This window comes from Hyperoodon ampullatus, assembly GCF_949752795.1.
Source record: "Hyperoodon ampullatus genome assembly, chromosome: 5".
Classification (NCBI taxonomy): Eukaryota; Metazoa; Chordata; class Mammalia; order Artiodactyla; family Ziphiidae; genus Hyperoodon; species Hyperoodon ampullatus.
In genome coordinates, this window is record NC_136918.1 from 15,834,257 (window position 1) to 15,853,963 (window position 19,707).

General features: G+C 40.7%; 1 protein-coding gene across 1 annotated transcript in view; it reads right to left on the bottom strand.

The window, feature by feature from the left end:
* Positions 1-15,886, bottom strand: part of ANKUB1 (ankyrin repeat and ubiquitin domain containing 1) — a gene marked incomplete at both ends in the record, with an annotated part of 39,179 nt that extends 23,293 nt beyond the window's left edge. Inside the window, 3 exons of the mRNA XM_079705486.1 lie at positions 998-1,214; positions 14,336-14,479; positions 15,797-15,886. Coding sequence (XP_079561612.1) covers positions 998-1,214; positions 14,336-14,479; positions 15,797-15,886 — 451 coding nt within the window. The remainder of the gene's footprint in view (positions 1-997; positions 1,215-14,335; positions 14,480-15,796) is intronic.
* Positions 15,887-19,707: the final 3,821 nt, after the last annotated feature.

A 19,707-nucleotide genomic window follows, 5' to 3' on the forward strand; every position in this document is an offset into this window, starting at 1 on the left:
CTTAAATCAGCCACCACCATGTTCTGTGCAGGGCTGATCCCCCAGCAAGCACACAGAGCAGATATGTGTTTACAGTAAGGTACTCTGAGGACGACTCCTAGAACATCACTCCCTCTGATCAAAAGCAGGGATGGTAATTGATGTCAAAGTTTTGAGAGCCTCAGTTAAAAATAACATGAAAGAATAAGCAAACATAATACTCAGGAAAGTAACAATAAATGCAAATTTAGCAGTTATAAAAAGCAAAACTGCTTAATTCATGGATGTCTACAGGCCCGATTATAAGTTGGGAGAAATCAAATTCCGTTGCAGCAAATGTTATAGCACAATGTTACCTAAAGATGTGCTGTCAGCAAAAACTTATTCACCTCAAGCAAGAATCTCTATAAAGTTTGAACCATTTACCAATATGGTTAAAACAAATCTGACAGTCCTTTGAGTTTGGCTTAATAATGTATGGCTGCACCAGACATGACTGAAGTACAGTATTTAAAGAGAGGTTGTAATCTGTCCATCAGGGATGAATGGTGCTCACTGAGGCACCTGTTCGACCTGCACAGTATTGGCTTCATACTGTTTAATTAAAAGATTGTTTAATATAACTGACAATATTTCAAAATGAGTTCGCATAAAGCAAGGTTTCAACAATATGTATCATATGCTACCACTTGCATTCAAAAGAGGAAAAAGAATATCTACTAGAACTTGCTTCTATATATGCTTGAAATATATTTTGAAAGACAAAAATATAAACAGATCCTGAGGATATTAACAAGTCCTCTTGCTTTGAGCAGAGAGAATAAGACATGGCAGGGGTATGTGACCATTCTTATTTCTTAGCCTACAGACCCAGACACCAAAGAGGGGTTTTGATAATTTACATCCACACTGTGCCTACAGAGGTTTTAGTTTAGAAACAACTCCTCCTTCTGTTGTGAGTCTGGTATCAAAGAACCTGAGTGCTGAGTAGTAACTGCTATCATATAGTGGGCGGTACCGAGGTCTGTCTGGTAGTCCCTGAGCGTGTTGCAGTCGTACATCTCCAGTCCCTCTGGGGTCCGAAGACAGAAGACACTCACAGGGAATCCACATCTCAGAGCTATCAGTGTTCTCAGATCAGACACTTTTTTACCAAGAAGGGAAATGCTGTCCATTATGGGCATTGTCTCTTGGGTCACAACATTGAACACGCAGAGAGTGGGCTTTTCTTCTTCCTAAGGGAAGAGAAAAGAAGGGAACACAGAAATAAGCACTGTCTGGGGGTTGGGACAAGGGACAAACATCTTGGAAGGTGGCTCTGAGTGCCTCTAGCTCCCACAACATGGGTGCTAAGGATGAAAGCAAAGGCCAGTTAAATTCTCTGACTTCTGGTCTGAGTCTCACGCTTCTGTCCTGAGGAAATTTATGAGTCCTCCTCCTTTGAGAAAAGTGAGGGAGACGTGGCAGGGCTTTGAGTCCCTTCTTACTTCTTAGTCTACGGACCCAGATACGCAAGAGGAGTGGTGAGAATTTATATCCACGCTGTGCTTATGGAGGTGTTAGTTTAGAAACAACTCCTCCATCATGTTGCACTTTAATTTGGAAATACTGTGGATTCTAAACCTCAGTCAACTGAAAAAATTATTTCTATGAGGTTATCTCTGGGGAGTGGAGCTGAGCTCAGGGTGGGAGGAGAGTTTTGCTTATCATTTTATGGTCTTCCTTGTCTGTATGGTTTGACTTTTTTCTTTTTTTTTTTTAATAACCATGTGTATTTACTTTTACTATTTAAAAAGGGAAGTACTAGATGTAAGTGAAAAAAGTTTCCTTTGTTCCTTTTGTTTTGGAATCTAAATAAGAAAGCAGGTGGAACTGAGATATCTGAAAGAGTTAAGAAGGAAAGTTTGGGAAAGTATTTTTTCTTCTGTTAACAGTTAAAGCAATCAAACTAAAAACACAGCAAAAGGGGAGAATGGGAAGGGAGGGAAGGTTATTAAAATTTTCACTTTTCTAACAACGACAACAAAAAAGAAACTGGCTTTACTTCCTCTTTAGTGGACTCAGGATGATCGTGTTTTTCTTTAGTGCACTGCCGGTGTGGCAGATGTGAGCGCCGGGAGCTGCCACCGAGGGCTCCGGTAAGAGTAACGTGGGACCTTGAGCAAAACTGAGAAGCAGAGCCCTGGCCTCCAGGTTCCTCCAGGGGACTCCAGCCAGTCACTGCTCCCTTGTCCCGCCCGTTACCCTCCCCTTTTCTCCCATCAAATTCGTCTAGGGTTTCTGCAGGGACCCCTCCCTGCTTCAGGTTTATAATACATTAAATTCATCCCCCACCTACCAGATAACACATTGCCAGAATGTGATCAACATGCAGATCTCTTTGAAAGAGCTTTTAAGGAGTACGTAGTGTTATTGATGAAAGTTTAGACTGCAGTGCTCTGATCTGGGGCCCATTTCAGTGACTCAGGTCACTGGGAGAGGTTCCGATGTCTTCTGCTGAGCATAAAGCCATTAGCCAGCTGAGCTGCTGGCTGAATTTAAAGTGCTTAGGACAGTTTTCCTCAACAGTTTCTCATAAATCCGCTCAATAAAAATTGAAAGAACATAAGGATTCACCCTTTCTCTTTCACCATGCTCATGTTTTCCTATGGCTCCATTAAGGCAGGTATCTGCCTGACCTAATCCATGGGGTATATATGGGCAGGAAGAAATTCCTATGAAAGGTGAATAAAAAGATAGTGAGGAAGAGAGAAAAATTATACTTTATGTAATAGTTGTTCCTTATTTATTTTATGATTACTCTGATTTCCCTAAAGTTAGCCCTTGGTATAGGTTCTAATTTATATTTAGAATTAAATGTGTAACATGCAAACAAAGCAGCAAAGGCTCCAGTCACCCTTAACAGTTAACTAACTACTATTTGATGTTAGAAAAATAAGTTTAAAAGATGCTTCTCAGAATATGAATAAACGTTTGCCTCCTTCATTCTAATCCGTGTTATTGTGGAAACTATTGCTTGAGTTTTGTTCATTGTTGTCACCCAGTGCCTAGAATAGTACCTGGTACAGAGTAGACTGTCCATAAATATGTATCAAATAAATAATTCATAACATATCTGGAACATAGTTCTCATAGTACTATTTTAACTCTATATATTCACCATTTTATAAAACTTGCTTTTGTGGGAAACCCATTTTAAGTTCTAGTGTAGCACACCAGTTGGTGACACTTCTTCCTGTTGCATATACAGAGAATGAGCAGATAGCTGTTGATTACCAGCAACTTGCTAACTCACATTATCTATTTAAAAAAAGGAATCTGGGCTTCCCTGGTAACGCAGTGGTTGACAGTCTGCCTGCCGATGCAGGGGACACGGGTTCGTGCCCTGGTCCGGGAAGATCCCACATGCCGCGGAGCGGCTGGGCCCGTGAGCCATGGCTGCTGAGCCTGCGTGTCCGGAGCCTGTGCTCCGCAACGGGAGAGGCCGCAACAGTGAGAGGCCCGCATACCGCAAAATAAAATAAAATAAAATAAAAATTTAAAAAGGCATCTATCTATGTGATACCCCTCCCCAAATGTTCTGAATGGGGGAACACTGGTAGTTATACCCAAGACAGTCAGATGCTATTAAATAAGCAATCCCATAAACAAATCATTGTTGGACAAATGTAAAATTAGATTTTCTGCTTTACAAACAAACCAAGACACTATGGTAGGAGATACATACAAAGTGTCTTACTTTTCAATTAAAAAAATACATAGATCTATTGCATGGTAATAATTCCACTTTTGTTTTCAAAAAATAAATGCAGGGGGCTTCCCTGCTGGTCCAGTGGCTAAGACACCCCACTCCCAATGCAGGGAGCCAGGATTTGATCCCTGGTCAGGGAACTAAATCCCACATGTCGCAACTAAAAAGATCCTGCATACCACAGTGAAGATCCCGTGTGCTGCAACTAAGACCTGATGCAGCCAAATAAATAAATTAATTAATTAAAACAAAACAAAAAGTAAATGCAAACTCACTGTAAATACATACATGTGCATTAAATAGGAAAAGTTAAGGAGACATAGAAGGTAATGCAAGTTTTGAACACTGCAGTATCTTTCACAAATTCTTTTTTTTTTTAATTTTATTTTTATTATTTTATTATACAGCAGGTCCTCATTAGTCATCAGTTTTATACACAGCAGTGTATACCTGTCAATCCCAAACGCCCAATTCATTACACCACCACCACCACCACCCCTGCCACTTTCCCCCCTTGGTGTCCATGCGTTTGTTCTCTACATCTGTGTCTCAATTTCTGCCCTGTAAACCGGTTCATCTGTACCATTTTTCTAGGTTCCACATATATGCGTTAATATACGATATTTGTTTTCCTCTTTCTGACTTAACTTCACTCTGTATGACAGTCTCTAGATCCATCCACGTCTCTACAAATGACCCAATTTTGTTCCTTTTTATGGCTGAGTAATATTCCATTGTATATATGTACCTCATCTTCTTTATCCATTCATCTGTCGATGGGCATTTAGGTTGTTTCCATGACCTGGCTATTGTAAATAGTGCTGCAATGAACATTGGGGTGCATGTGTCTCTTTGAATTATGGTTTTCTCTGTGTATATGCCCAGTAGTGGGATTGCTGGATCATATGGTAATTCTATTTTTAGTTTTTTAAGGAACCTCCATACTGTTCTCCATAGTGGCTGTATCAATTTACATTCCCACCAACAGTGCAAGAGGGTTCCGTTTTCTCCACACCCTCTCCAGCATTTGTTGTTGTAGATTTTCTGATGATGCCCATTCTAACTGGTGTGAGATGATACCTCATTGTAGATTCGATTTGCATTTCTCTAATAATTAGTAATGTTGAGCAGCTTTTCATGTGCTTCTTGGCCATCTGTATATCTTCTTTGGAGAAATGCCTATTTAGGTCTTCTGCCCATTTTTGGATTGGATTGTTTGTTTTTTTAATATTGAGCTACATGAGCTGTTTATATATTTTGGAGATTAATCCTTTGTCCGTTCCTCTTTTAGAGCTGTTAGCAGTTGCCTTATGTATTGAGATTCTCCTATGTTAGGTGCATATATATTTATAATTGTTATATCTTCTTCTTGGATTGATCCCTTGATCATTATGTAGTGTCCTTCCTTGTCTCTTGTAACATTCTTTATTTTCAAGTCTATTTTACCTGATAGGAGTATTGCTACTCCAGCTTTCTTTTGATTCCTATTTGCATGGAATATCTTTTCCCATCCCCTCACTTTAAGTCTGTATGTGTCAATAGGTCTGAAGTGGGTTTCTTGTAGACAGCATACAGATGGGTATTGTTTTTGTATCCATTCAGCAAGCCTCTGTCTTTTGCTTGGAGCATTTAATCCATTCATGTTTAAGGTATTTATCGATATGTATGTTCCTATGACCATTTTCTTAATTGGTTTGGGTTTGTTTTTGTAGGTCCTTTTCTTCTCTTGTGTTTCCCACTTAGAGAAGTTCCTTTAGCATTTGTTGTAGAGCTGGTTTGGTGGTGCTGAATTCTCTTAGCTTTTGCTTGTCTGTAAAGCTTTTGATTTCTCCATCGAATCTGAATGAGATCCTTGCTGGGTAGAGTAATCTTGGTTGTAGGTTCTTCCCTTTCATCACTTTAAGTATATCATGCCACTCCCTTCTGGCTTGTAGAGTTTCTGCTGAGAAATCAGCTGTTAACCTTATGGGAGATCCCTTGTATGTTATTGTTCGTTTTTCCCTTGGCTGCTTTCAATAATTTTTCTTTGTCTTTAATTTTTGCCAGTTTGATTACTATGTGTCTCGGCGTGTTTATCCTGTATGGGACTCTCTGCCCTTCCTGGACTTGAGTGGCTATTTCCTTTCCCATGTTAGGGAAGTTTTCGACTATAATCTCTTCAAATATTTTCTCTGGTCTTTTCTCTCTCTCTTCTCCTCCTGGGACCCCTATAATGTGAATGTTGTTGTGTTTAATGTTGTCCCAGAGGTCTCTTAGGCTGTCTTCATTTCTTTTCATTCTTTTTTCTTTATTCTGTTCCACAGCAGTGAATTCCACTATTCTGTCTTCCAGGTCACTTATCCGTTCTTCTGCCTCAGTTATTCTGCTGTTGATTCCGTCTAGTGTAGTTTTCATTTCAGTTATTGTATTGTTCATCTCTGTTTGTTTGTTCTATATTTCTTGTAGGTCTTTGTTAAACATTTCTTGCATCTTCTCGATCTTTGCCTCCATTCTTTTTCCGAGGTCCTGTGTCATCTTCACTATCATTCTTCTGAATTGTTTTTCTGGAAGGTTGCCTATCTCCATTTCATTTAGTTGTTTTTCTGGGGTTTTATCTTGTTGCTTCATCTGGTACATAGCCCTCTGCCTTTTCATCTTGTCTGTCTTTCTGTGAATGTGGTTTTTGTTCCACAGGCTGCAGGATTGTAGTTCTTCTTGCTTCTGCTGTCTGCCCTCTGGTGGATGAGGCTATCTAAGAGGCTTGTGCAAGTCTCCTGATGGGAGGGACTGGTGGTGGGTAGAGCTGACTTTTGCTCTGGTAGGCAGAGCTCAGTAAAACTTGAATCCACTTGACTGCTAATGGGTGGGGCTGGCTTCCCTCTCTGTTTGTTGTTTGGCCTGAGGCAACCCAACACTAGAGCCACCTGGGCTCTTTGGTGGGGTTAATGGCGGACTCTGGGAGGGCTCACTTCCCAGAACTTCTGCTGCCAGTGTCCTTATCCCCACAGTGAGCCACAGCCACCGCCCACCTCTGCAGGAGACCCTCCAACAGTAGCAGGTAGGTCTGGTTCAGTCTCCCCTGGGGTCATTGCTCCTTCTGCTGGGTTCTGATGTGCACACTACTTTGTGTGTGCCCTCCAAGAGTGGAGTCTCTGTTTCCCCCAGTTCTGCCGAAGTCCCACTAGGCTTCAAAGTCTGATTCTCTAGGAATTCCTCCTCCCGTTGCCGGAACCCCAGATTGGGAAGCCTGATGTGAGGCTCAGAACCTTCACCTCAGTGGGCGGACTTCTGTGGTATAAGTGTTCTGCAGTCTGTGAGTCACCCACCCAGCAGTTATGGGATTTGATTTTACTCTGATTGTGCCCCTCCTACCATCTCATTGTGGCTTCTCCTTTGTCTTTGGATGTGGAGTATCTTTTCTGGTGAGTTCCAGTGCCTTACTGTTGATGATTGTCCAGCAGCTAGTTGTGATTCTGGTGTTCTCACAAGAGGGAGTGAGGACACGTCCTTCTAGTTTGCAATCTTGGTTCCTCTTTTTTTTTTATTTTTTTATTTTTAATATATTTTGCTATTTTGGAGTTGCTGCACCAAATAAGCAGAAACATGCCCCAACTGTTCCAGAGAAGACCAAAAGGGGAAATAATGTTTGTTTTTGTTAAACTGCAAGTTGAGATGTCTTCATAAACATCTTAGCCTCATGAACTTCTCCTTGTGTATGATAGTCATTCTGGAGAGGTTATACTTGGAGTCTAGGACAGTGAATTGAAACAACTTTCCTCAACAAATTCTTTTTTTTTTCACCCCCGGCCATGCCTCATGGCTTGCAGGATCTTAGCTCCCCACATGTTCTGACCAGGGATTAAACCCCGGCCCTCAGCAGTTAAGAGCGTGGTGTCCTAACCACTGGACTGCCAGGGAATTCCCCACCAAATTCTTTATATACTATTCTTTAAGGGTTCAAGTTTAGAAAAAAATAGCCATTTTATTTAGAAACATGTTTTTATTTGTAAATTATACATTTTAAGGAGCATGTTTATACATGTTTTTGTGTTTAAATTGCGTTTAACATCTAAGTTCACATATGCATCTCATAGAGTTTGGTGGGTTTTTTTTAAGAAATTTATTTATTTATTTGGCTGTGTTGGGTCTTCATTGCTGTGCGCAGGCTTTCTTTAGTTGTGGTGAGTGGGGGCTACTCTTTACTGTGGTGCGTGGGCTTCTCATTGCGGTGGCTTTTCCTGTTGCGGAGCACGGGCTGTAGGCACGCCGGCTTCAGTTGTTGTGGCACGTGGGCTCAGTAGTTGTGGCTCGTGGGCTCTAGAGCACAAGCTCAGTAGTTGTGGCTCGCGGGCTCTAGAGTGCAGCCTCAGTAATTGTGGCTCATGGGCTTAGTTGTTCTGCAGCATGTGGGATCTTCCCGGACCAGGGCTTAAACCTGTGTCCTCACTGGTAGGTGGATTCTTAACCACTGCACCACCAGGGACATCCCTAGATTTTGGTGTTTTAAAAGTGCCTTTTGAAAGCTAAAATGTATATGATTTTGAATCAGTTTTAGACCTACTAGTATAGTTCAAACTTCTCCAGTTTGTCTGATAGACATCTACTCAGTGGTGCCACAAATAACACAATCTTTCACCATAAAACAACTTTCCAAGGATGCCAGAAAGAATTAACTAAGTTTTAACCGCAGCCCTTGGTTGGTGGAAGTATTGTGATAGAAGGAGGCAGGGAAGCCATAAAGAGTGTTAGGGAGGGAGCTCCCTGGTGGCCTAGTGGTTAGGATTTCGGGCTTTCACTGCTGTGGCCCGGGTTCAATCCCTGCTGAGATCCCATAAGCCGTGCAGTGCGGTGAAAAAAAAAAAAAAGAGTGTTAGGGAGGCTGAGTCTTCCTCACACTTTAGAAGACACCACCTGCCAGATGGTTGCTTCTCAGCCCCCTTTGCTGTGCGACCCAGATGTGTGACCAGGGTGCTGCCCAGTCAAGCCTCCCCATCCACCTCCACTTTAAATTCGGAGCCAGGAAGGCAGAGAAGCAGCAGACACGGGGACTCTTCCCTGGCAGTGACAGATCTGAAGCACTGCTGGCCTGGCAACAGGGCTGGCAGCTGCATCCAGTGCCTGCTTTGAGGTCTCTAGGGCGGCTGCAGCGGGGGCCTTCCTGGACTAGTTGTGGGTCATGATTTAGAAATTATTTCTGGCTGCATAATCTCTGAGCCCAATTCTCTAATCTTCCTGTCAAGACTGTGAACTACGCAATAGCCTTTCTTATATGTTTGTTTGCCTCTTTAATTGTCCAGGTTCCTTTCTGCTGCTTGCAACCTAAGAACCCTGATGCTGGATAGGGAAAAGCACTAAGACTGGAGCACTTTGCCTCGAGGGTAGAAGGGGAGGAGAGATGTCACAGCAAGGGAGGGAACCCAAACCCTGAAATGCATCTCAATACCTATGACGTTTCTCACAACAATCATATACCTTCTTGTTTATTTTCATACTTTATCCCTCAAGCCTTCATCAACTCATTTACTCAACACATATTTATGGAGAACCTACTGTGTGCCAGGTATTATTCTATGCACTGGTGACAACAATGAACAAAACTCAAGCAATAGTTTCCACAATTACACAGGTTAGAATGAAGGAGGTAAATGGCGACAGCACCTCTGCATGCCACACAGTGACCCAGGCCTTTGCAATGCCTCATGTGTGGTTTACAGGAACACTGCAACAGCATCAGCAATGAATGGGCAGGGCTGAAACCTGTGCTAATAGAACATGGTGATACATGCCAGAGAAAATATTTCTTGTGGTTTCTGTAGGCGTTCTTTTCCAAAGAAAGAAAAATTAAGGCAATGTTCTTTCCCTACTATTCTTATGTCATCCCCCATTCACTTTTCCAAATGTGTCTACATTACCATTAAAGGAGAAAGTGTAATTAGCAGAGAAACTGGAAAATCTATTGACTATTTAGAATAGAACACCTCCATTTATCTAATGTCTTTCCCACTTTTCACACAAGCAAAACCTTGTAATCCATACAAAAATATAAGCGCAATTAAGAAACCAAATAGTCTGAAAAAAAAAAAAAAAAAAAAAAAAAAAAAAAAGAAACCAAATAGTCTGGATTTATTTCATGACACATGGTATCTACTTACATCTTTTTAAAAAGAAAAAATTGCTTACTTGCCAAGTTTTTGGTTCATATCATGCTATTTCTAACTTGTACCAAAATAAATTGAGACTCTAGCTTTCCTAGATTCTCAGAAAATAGAACTAATTGCATGAAGTAACATAGTTAGATAGGAAAAGTACTACTTAAGTTTGTATGCATCTAATTATGCAATAAAGCAATAATATGACTTAGAAGGTAGTCTTTGGTTACCTAAGATAGATCAAATAGTATAGAGTTGATATGACTTCATTCTTTGAAGCAAGGGACATTTTCATAAAGTATTTTTGTTGTTACAAACCCAGTTTGGACGTTATCATACATAAACAGTGAATAATGTGGACTTTTGACATAGGCCTGTTATATCATCTAATTTAACAGGAACTGAGTTAGGATGGAAACCAGTATTTATGGCTTTGCAGGTAAGTCTCTTCCTTCAGATTCAAGATACTGTTTTCCTTCCCAAAACTAGTGATAAGAAATTCTCTAAATGTGATTCTGCCAGAGAAGGTGAAGATGAAGATCAGTAAAAATTCCATGGAACTTGAGAGTTTTTAATTAAACCCTTCATGTTGGCCAGCCCTGTGACTCATAATTATATTCTGCCTGGGCTTTCTGGAATAGTCTTTTACCTCTACATTCTGTTCTTGTCATTAGTAGTTTAGAAATCCAGGGAAAGGTTAGAGTTCAGTGCAAAGGCAGCTTGCATCACTGTGACAGATGATGCTTAATTGGCAGAAGTTATGAAATATTTTTGTAAGTAAAACTATGAACACAGGTTACTTTGGGGAGGAAAATTGGGGGCCAGAGGTAGGAGAGAGACTTTTTACTGTGTATCCTGCTGTACCACTGGAATTGAGCACCATGTGACTGTACTACCTGCTCAAAAATAAATTAAAAATTTTTTAAATAATAAAATAAAGTCAGTGCTTAGTTGAGTAAAAGTATTCTATTCATACTCTTAACACACTTTGTCTACATCCCTGAATAGCTATGGTTCAATTAGATTCCTCTAGCTATTTCAAATATTAGTATTGGGGCTTCTCTGGTGGCGCATGGTTGAGAATCTGCCTGCTAATGCAGGGGACACGGATTCGAGCCCTGGTCTGGGAAGATCCCACATGCCGCGGAGCAACTAGGCCCATGAGCCACAACTACTGAGCCTGCGCATCTGGAGCCTGTGCTCCGCAACAAGAGAGGCCACGATAGTGAAGAGGCCCGCACACCACGATGAAGAGTGGCCCCCATTTGCTGCAACTAGAGAAAGCCCTTGCACAGAAACGAAGACCCAACACAGCCAAAAATAAAAATATAAATAAATAAATAAATAAAAGATTACTATTAATTAAAAAAAGCCAAATATTAGTATTGATCTTATACGACTATCTCCAAGCAATCAAGCAACAAAAAAGTCTTGGACATCATTATTGGTGTTGGAGAATTCCAGGAAATTTTAGAGGGTTTATACTGTACAGTAAACAAAAACACAGTATGTATATACATATTTAAAGACATGAGACATTTAAGAAATGACATAGAATTTAGGTCTGCTTAAAAAAAGTATTATACTACAATTTTCTGAGTATCAGAGAGAGAAAAGCAGAAGAAATTAGAATTGTTTTTATTTCCTTTTTTGATAACTAGACATTTTTCAAGAACCTAAAAATAATACCTCTAAAATCAGGAACAAGACAAGGATGCCCACGCTTGCCACTCTTATTCAACATATTGGGAAGTTCCAGCCAGAGCAATTAAGCAAGAAAAAGAAAGGAAAGGCATTCAAATTGGAAAGGAAGATGTAAAGCTGTCACTATTTACGGATGACATGATTTTGTATAGAGAAAACCCTAAAGACTCCACCAAAAAACTATTAGAAATAATAAGCAAAGTTGCAGGGTACAAAATCAACCTTCAAAAATCTGTTGCATTTCTGGATGGTAACAATGAACTAGCAGAAAGAGAAATTAAGAAAACAATCCCATTTACAATCACAACACAAAGAATAAAATACCTAGGAATAAATTTAACCAAGGAGGTGAAAGACCTGTACACTGAAAACTGTAAGACATTGTTGAATGAAACTGAAGAAGACACAAAGAAATGGAAAGATATGCCATGCTCATTGACTGTAAGAAGCAACATTGTTAAAATGTCCATAATAACAAAAACAATCTACAGTTTCAATGCAATCCTTATCAAGATCCCAAGGACATTTTTCACAGAAATAGAACAAAAAAATCCTAAAATATGTATGGAACCACAGAAGACCCAGAATAGTCAAAGCAAGTTTGAGAAAAAAGAACAAAGCTGAAGGTATCACATGCTCTGATTTAAAACTATATTACAAAGCCATAGTAATAAAAATGGCATGGTATTGGCAGAACAACAGATATATAGATTAATGGAACAGAATTGAGAGCTCCAAAATAAACCCACACATATATGGACAATTAATTTACAACAAAGGAGCAAAGAACATACAATGGAGAAAGGATAGTCTCTTCAATAAATGTTGCTGAGAAAACTGGATAGCCACATTAAAAAAAAGAAAGAAAAAGGAAAGACACTAGATCAATATCTCATACCATACACAAAAATCAACTCAAAATAGATTAAAGACTTAAATGTAAGACCTGAAACCCTGAAATAGAATAGAAGAGAACATAGGCAGTATGCATTTTGACATTGGTCTTAGCAATATCCTTCTAGATATGTCTCCTCAGGCAAGGGAAACAAAAGGAAAACAAATGGTACTACAACAAACTAAAAAGATTCCACAGAGCAAAACAGTAATTCAAAAAGATATATGCACCCCTATGTTCACTGCAGCATCCTTTACCATAGCCAAGATATGGAAACAACATAAATGCCCATCAATGAACAAATGGATAAAGAAGATGTGGTGTGTATGTGTATGTATATATACACACACAACATATATATATATATATATATATATATATATATATATATATATATATATATATATACAACGGAAGTACTCAGCCTTAAAAATGATTAAATCTTGCCATTTGCGACAACATGATGGACCTAGAGGAATTTATGCTAAGTGAAATAAGTTAGAGAAAGACAAATACCATATGATTTCATTCATACATGGAATATAAAAAACAAGCAAACTCACACAAAAAATTGAACAAACCAAACCAAAACGTAGATATAGAGAACAGAGTAGTGGTTAGCAGAGGGGAAGGGGTGGTGGGAGGAGGACGAGATGGGTAAAGGGGATCAACTGTATGGAGATGGTTGGAAACTAAATTTCGAGTGGTGAGCATGCTGTAGAGTATAAAGAAGTAGAAATATAATACTGTACACATGAAAAATATGTAATGTAATGTTATAAACCAATGTTGCCCCAATAAAAAATAAACTTAAAAAATTTATCTAAAAAAGTATAATAAACAGATTTTAAAAATAGATACATGAATAAATGCTTATAAGACATTAAAAACGTATAAAATATGGCCTTTTTATTTACATAAAGGGAATCATACAATTTTTTTTTCTGTGACTTATCTTTACTACTTAATAATAAATATTTTAGAAAATTCCTTTAAAAACTAGACTTCCCACTTAGTCAATCAGTAAAATATATGAAAAGAAAAAGAGTTAGCTTTAGCTACCATAAACTTCTTTTAATGCTAACCATGAGAAAATAAGTGCCCCATTTAGCAGAAAATATGTACTTTACTAAGTTCCTTGAGGCTCGTGTTTTCATATGGGGTAGAGAACCAGTACTGAATACTATTTCTATCCTAGAGAGAAGCTCTTAATACTCTTTAGACTACCTGTCTCTTTGAGAAATTGTCAAAAGTTAAGGATCCTTCACCCAGAAAGTCTCCAGGTACATAATTTTGCATATTTTGCAGTTTTAGGGTTTTGTTCTTAAAGCCAGCCATGGACCCCAAATTAAGCACCACTGATTAAGGACAGTATAAATGGAAAATGCTGTCTCTGTTATATGTACACATAATTCACGAATGGCTGCGTTGTTGGATTTGAACGTAGATCCTGCCATTCATTCTTATTGTTACTGAGAATTTCTTCCCTTTCCTCATTCCCCTAATTCATTGTAAGGCCATGGGAGTGACCTAATCTTCTTTCTCCCACATCAGTATTCCAGATCAGCCCCTTGGCCTTGATCCTATACTGGTTTATGGGTTGCTCTGCGATGACTGTTTTGGGGCAGGCAACAAGGAGGATAGAGGAGGGAAGGGAGAGAAAGAGTAAACAAAGGGAGCTCTATCCAGTCTCCATACCTTATTTCCCCTTACAGCACAAATTGTGCCTAAGTCTAGTTATGCAAGTGGAAGAGAGGGGAAGGCAAGAAGAGAAAACCTCTTCCTACGTTGTGAACTACTTTGGTTGAATTATTCATAACTTTATCTGAAATGAGGTAGACATCTTGGACAAGTTGTTACTCTGATCATCCGTCATACCTTAACAAAGCATTTGAGAGTTGAACAAAAAGATATTCCAACATCAGTAAGACTCCAACTGTCCTTTAGGGCTGCTCCAGCGTACATCAGCTCCAGATACCTCCTGCCTTGTTCATCTTCAGAGAGAGGAATGTGGAAATAATCCTTAAAAATCAATAGCATATCATGAAAACAGCATATCTCTACATTACTAGACCAGCAATGTCATCTCTTATCTTTTACATTTTCCACTGAGTATTACAAAATTGGGACTGAAGGAGGAAGTATTAGACAGGGGTGCTTTATCTGAAGTCTTTAGACATCCCCAGAAGTTGATGGTTAGAACTTAGGTGGCAAAAAACTACATTTGGTTTTTATTAACTTCAAATAAAATTGGGATTTTTCTTATGTATATAGACAACAAGCTAAGGTAGCAGTAATTGACTGTTCCTGTGACTTTGTCGCCAATAGAAATCACAGATATTTTCATATCCCATTATTGTTTCAGATATCTCAAAATATTATTTAGACTGATCTCCTTTGAAATTGTAATAGTGATGAGATACCCTGCAAACACTTGTTAATGTGTTAATAAGGAAACCCACTGTCACAATATCACAATTTGTTTTTTAATTTTTTAAAGTTGTATTTCAGTATAACTGGTTTCCTTTTGGGGGGTATGTATTTTATTTTATGCATTTAAAGACATTCTGAGAAGGAGTCCATAGGCTTCACCAGACTGCCAAAGGGATCCATGATACATAAAGATTAAGAGCTTCTGTGTTAGAAGATCTAGATTTTATGGATCATAGTAATTTACTATATATCATGTAACTATGATTCAATAAATGCTCCTTAGTAAATGGGAATAAATCATCTCCAAGTTAAATACCATTTGATGGTCAGTTCCTAAATATTTGTCTTAATTTTCCATTTTATAGTGAGTATTTATAAGAAATTTGTAAGAAGAGTACTGCACCCAAATTATTTTTTATTCTGGCTCTGTGATCCTAGGTTAAATGGTCAATCTATCTGAGCTTCAGTTTTCCCTGGATGCAAAATGAGGCTGTAACCCAGAAGTCCTCTCCACCTCCAAAATCCTTTGGGTCTTTATAGTTGCTTGCTCACCACACAGGCCATCTATCTGACAACTGTATGCTCCACTTACCTGGCCTAGAGTTAGTGTCTTGTTTTTCTCCTTTTGTGAAGAATTTCAGTAATACTATCTGGCGCATACACAATCTACAAATATCATAAAGATAAGCTAAACATTTTTTCCCCTGAGAATTTTCCTGTCTAACACCTCCAGAGTTAATATCTTCTAACAAACGTTTATGTAAGCAAGCAATGATATTTTCAAATAGTTTTAGTCCCCTGTTTGCTGAAAATGCACCCAATAGTATCTCTACCCCACGTACAGTTTAAACTTCACTGCATAGTTAAAATTAATGCACATCTTAGTGGCTCAGGGACAGTATGTACCTTTATCATCAGCTTGACAGCCTCCACAGTTTCATCTGCTGAAATATCAAATGGTTCAAAAGATCCCTCAAAAGCTATGAAAATCCTCATTTTGTCAAAAAAAGAAAGAAGCTGTTTTCAAAGATCCTATTGGATAGCTGGGAGAATCCAGTTCACGGTTAAGGACAAAAATGATGGCCAGAGGCAGCTGTCACTGTCTAGCCTCAAAGGCGAGTTGAGAGAACGTGGAGAGAGAAGTCCCGCAGTACCACAGTATCTGGTGAAACTGACAGCAGCTACATTGGAGGAAATGTTTCTCTGCCAGTGGCATTAGTCAACAGCCACCTGTTGCTCTGTTACGGAAACCAGAAAACTTGACAATGGTTGAGGCAAGTGTGAACAAGCGTCAAGCATGTAATACAAAAATGCCACACATAAATTATACTTTGTAATGTGACCACTATCCATTGATACTTGAATCCATATTCATCCAAGTACAGCTGATGGAAGGACCCTTAGAACTAGATATTTGAATTGGGATGCACTGGCACAGAGTGAAGCAAAACAGAGTTGATTTTATTGAATGTAATCATCCTGGAAGTTCTCTGTAAATAACTCTGAGCTGAAGCATTCTGGTTTCCATAGCAACTTTGTGTACTTGTTCCCTGGCGGTATTTCTAATCCTGCCACGGGATACAGAACAATATCCACTTGCACTAGGGAGATGAATGTGTAGGCAAATGACTCTGTGGTTTTCCCTTCCCATCTCTGCATAATGGAATCTACCCAATAACAACACAATATAGTTGGTATTTCTTTTAGTCCTTGCCCTTATGTTATTTAGAACAATTTACCATTGTTATTTCCTTCAACTTCCCTTAGTGTTGGTGGAAAATATTTCAAACCACCCTCAAAAAATGAGCAAAGATATTAATCACCATTATGCAAGCTTATATTTTACCTGAACTTAATTCTAAGCCTCTCCTCTGAAATCCCCAGTATTATGCACTTGTTCTATGCTATTATGTCATTAATTTTTTAAAATTAATTTATTTTATTTTATTTATTTTTGGCTGCATTGGGTTTTCATTGCTGTGTGCGGGCTTTCTCTAGTTGTGGCGAGCAGGGACTACTCTTCTTTGTGGCGCGTGGGTTTCTCATTGCGGTGGCTTCTCTTGTTGCGGAGCACGGGCTCTAGGTGCGCAGGCTTCAGTAGTTGTGACATGCAGGCTTCAGTAGTTGTGGATCGCGGGCTCCAGAGCACAGGCTCAGTAGTTGTGGTGCATGGGCTTAGTTGCTCTGCAGCATGTGGGATCTTCCTGGACCAGGGCTCGAACCCATGTCCGGGAACATTGGCAGGCGGATTCTTAACAACTGCACCACCAGGGAAGCCCTGATCATTTTTTAGTGTTTGTAAATCTTGTCTTCTTCCTGAAGACAGACCTTGGACAGAATCCATATCTTTCATTTCTTTTTATTCTTAACAGCACTTAGCATAATGTGAGTCACATGATAGGTGCTTAGTAAATGTTAACCTGTTAACTGATTCTATTCATTCACAGTCTGAGTTCCAACTATAAGAAATTTGAGAAAATGGAAAACATAAAAAAGGCAAAGGATTTCACTGCAAAGCTAATACTTTTGGCCTCATGTTTTTAAGTGTTGCAACACAATGATACCTTCTTATGCTGTCAGCATTTTGATGGAAAGAGTATTACCATAGGACATAGTTAATGCTGTTTTGGTGTCTTGCTCACCCTCCCTCACCCCCTCCAGCTGCCTTTACTGTTGACTGCTAAAGGCTTATAGCTACAACCCCTTTTCCAAAGAATTGCCCTCAGCTGACGGGAGCTGCCTTGCCGGGAAAGCTATGCACCCCTCCTCAATAATTGACTGCAAAGGGGCTACAGAGTGCCCACTCTCTTATATTAAGGGGTGAAAATTCTTCAGAGGATCTCTGTAGAGCAGGCCATAGCTGGACTTTACCTAGGCTACATCCTTCTTCAGCTCTTTCTTTTCCTGAATCCTGCTTAACTCTCGTCTTTTCTTGAAGAGTGCTCCCTCAGTAATTGGCATACATCCCAATCCCTGTCTCAGGCTCTGCTTTTAGAGGAACCAGCCTAAGGCAGAGGATTTTTTTTTTTTTTTCAGTACGCGGGCCTCTCACCGCTGTGGCCTCTCCTGTTGCAGAGTACAGGCTCCGGACGCGCAGGCTCAGCAGCCATGGCTCACGGGCCTAGCCGCTCCGCGGCATGTGGGATCTTCCTGGACCGGGGCATGAACCTGCATCCTCTGCATCGGCAGGCGGACTCTCAACCACTGCGCCACCAGGGAAGCCCCTAGGGCAGAGGATTTTAAAGAAGCTCATAGGCATTAAGAAATCACAACCAAATGCTTTATAGTTTCCTGAACTGCATGTTTTCGTATACATGTATATTTTTATATTCTGCTGTAGACTTGGCTTTTGGAGTAAATGCCCATCTCTCGTAGGCATGGCTGGCCCCTGGTCTGGTTGGTTGCCGGGTCCTGACTTGTATGGAGCTGCCAGCTACTGGGTGGTGGGCTGGGTCCTGAGGTGGCTGGCTGCAGAGCCCCAGGGACCCCCCAGGGCTAGTGCTATCCCACTGGTGGGTGGAACCTGGTTCTGGGGTAACTGGTTGCGGGGCCAGGGTTCCTGGATCTAGTGTCGGCATGCTGGTGGGTGGGGTCAGTTCCTGAAATGGTTGCCTGTGGGTTCTGGGGTGTCCTAAAGCTGGTCTGGCTCACTGGTGAGTGGGACTAGATCCCAGGGCAGCTGGTTGAGGGGTCCAAGCTATCTTGGAGCTGGTGGACAGAGCTGAGGCCCAGGGGTTTCTGGGGCTAATGCCCACTGTTGTGTGATGCTGGTCCTGGGGCTGATGCTGGCCCTCTGGTAGGTGGAGCCAAGTCCTGTGGTCTCTGGCTCTAGGGACCTTGGGGTTCCAGGGTTAGTGCCGGTGCACTTGTGTGTGGGTTTGGGTCCTGAGCCCTCTGATGGACAGGGTGTGTCCCAGGGTGGCTGGGTGCTCAAGGGTTCCTTAAGGCAGCCTGCCTACTGGTGGGTGGGGCTGTGTTCCCGCTAGGCTAGCTGTGTGGCCTGAGGCATCCCGGTACTGGTGCTCACAGGCTGGTGCGTGGGGCTGGGTCCCAGTTTTGGTAAGCTAGAAGGAGGATTCCAAAATGGCACTTGCCAGCACCAGTGTCCTCCTGGCCAAACGGAGCGCCCCAGAATGGCTGCCACCAGGGGTAGGTCCAGTTGCCTGCTGCCTCTCTGGGAGACTCTACAGGATCAGCAGGTGGGTCTGACCCAACCTCCTTTCAAATTACTGCTTCTGCTCTGGGTCTTGGACTGTGTGAGATTCTGTGTGTGCCCTTTAAGAGTGGAGTCTCTATTTCCCACAGCCCTCTGGCTGTCCTGAAAGTAAGCCCCACTGCCTTCAAAGCCAAACATTTTGGGGGCTTGTCTTCTCAGTGCAGGATCCCCGGGCTAGGGAACCTGACATGGGACTCGAACCCCTTGCTCCCTGGGGAGAACCTCTGCAATTGTAATAATCTTCCCATTTGTCGGTCGCCCACCCAGGGGTATGGGTCTTGACTGTATCACATCTCTAGCCTTCCTACCCATCTCCTTGTGGTTCCTTCTTCCTATCTTTAGTTGTAGAAGATCTTTTCTGCTAGATTCTGGTCTTTCTCATTAATAGTTGCTCTGTAAGTGGTTCTAGTTTTGGTGTGCCCATGAGAGGAGGTGAGCTCAGGATCTTCCTACTCTGCCTTCTTGGCCATCTAGCCAAAACGTTCTGACATGAGAATTAAAAGTTGAAAAGGGTAAGTAAAATTATCCCTATCATAGGAGACATAATTGTAAACCAATAAATCATGGCAATCAAATTTTTAAGACTACTACAAATAATGAA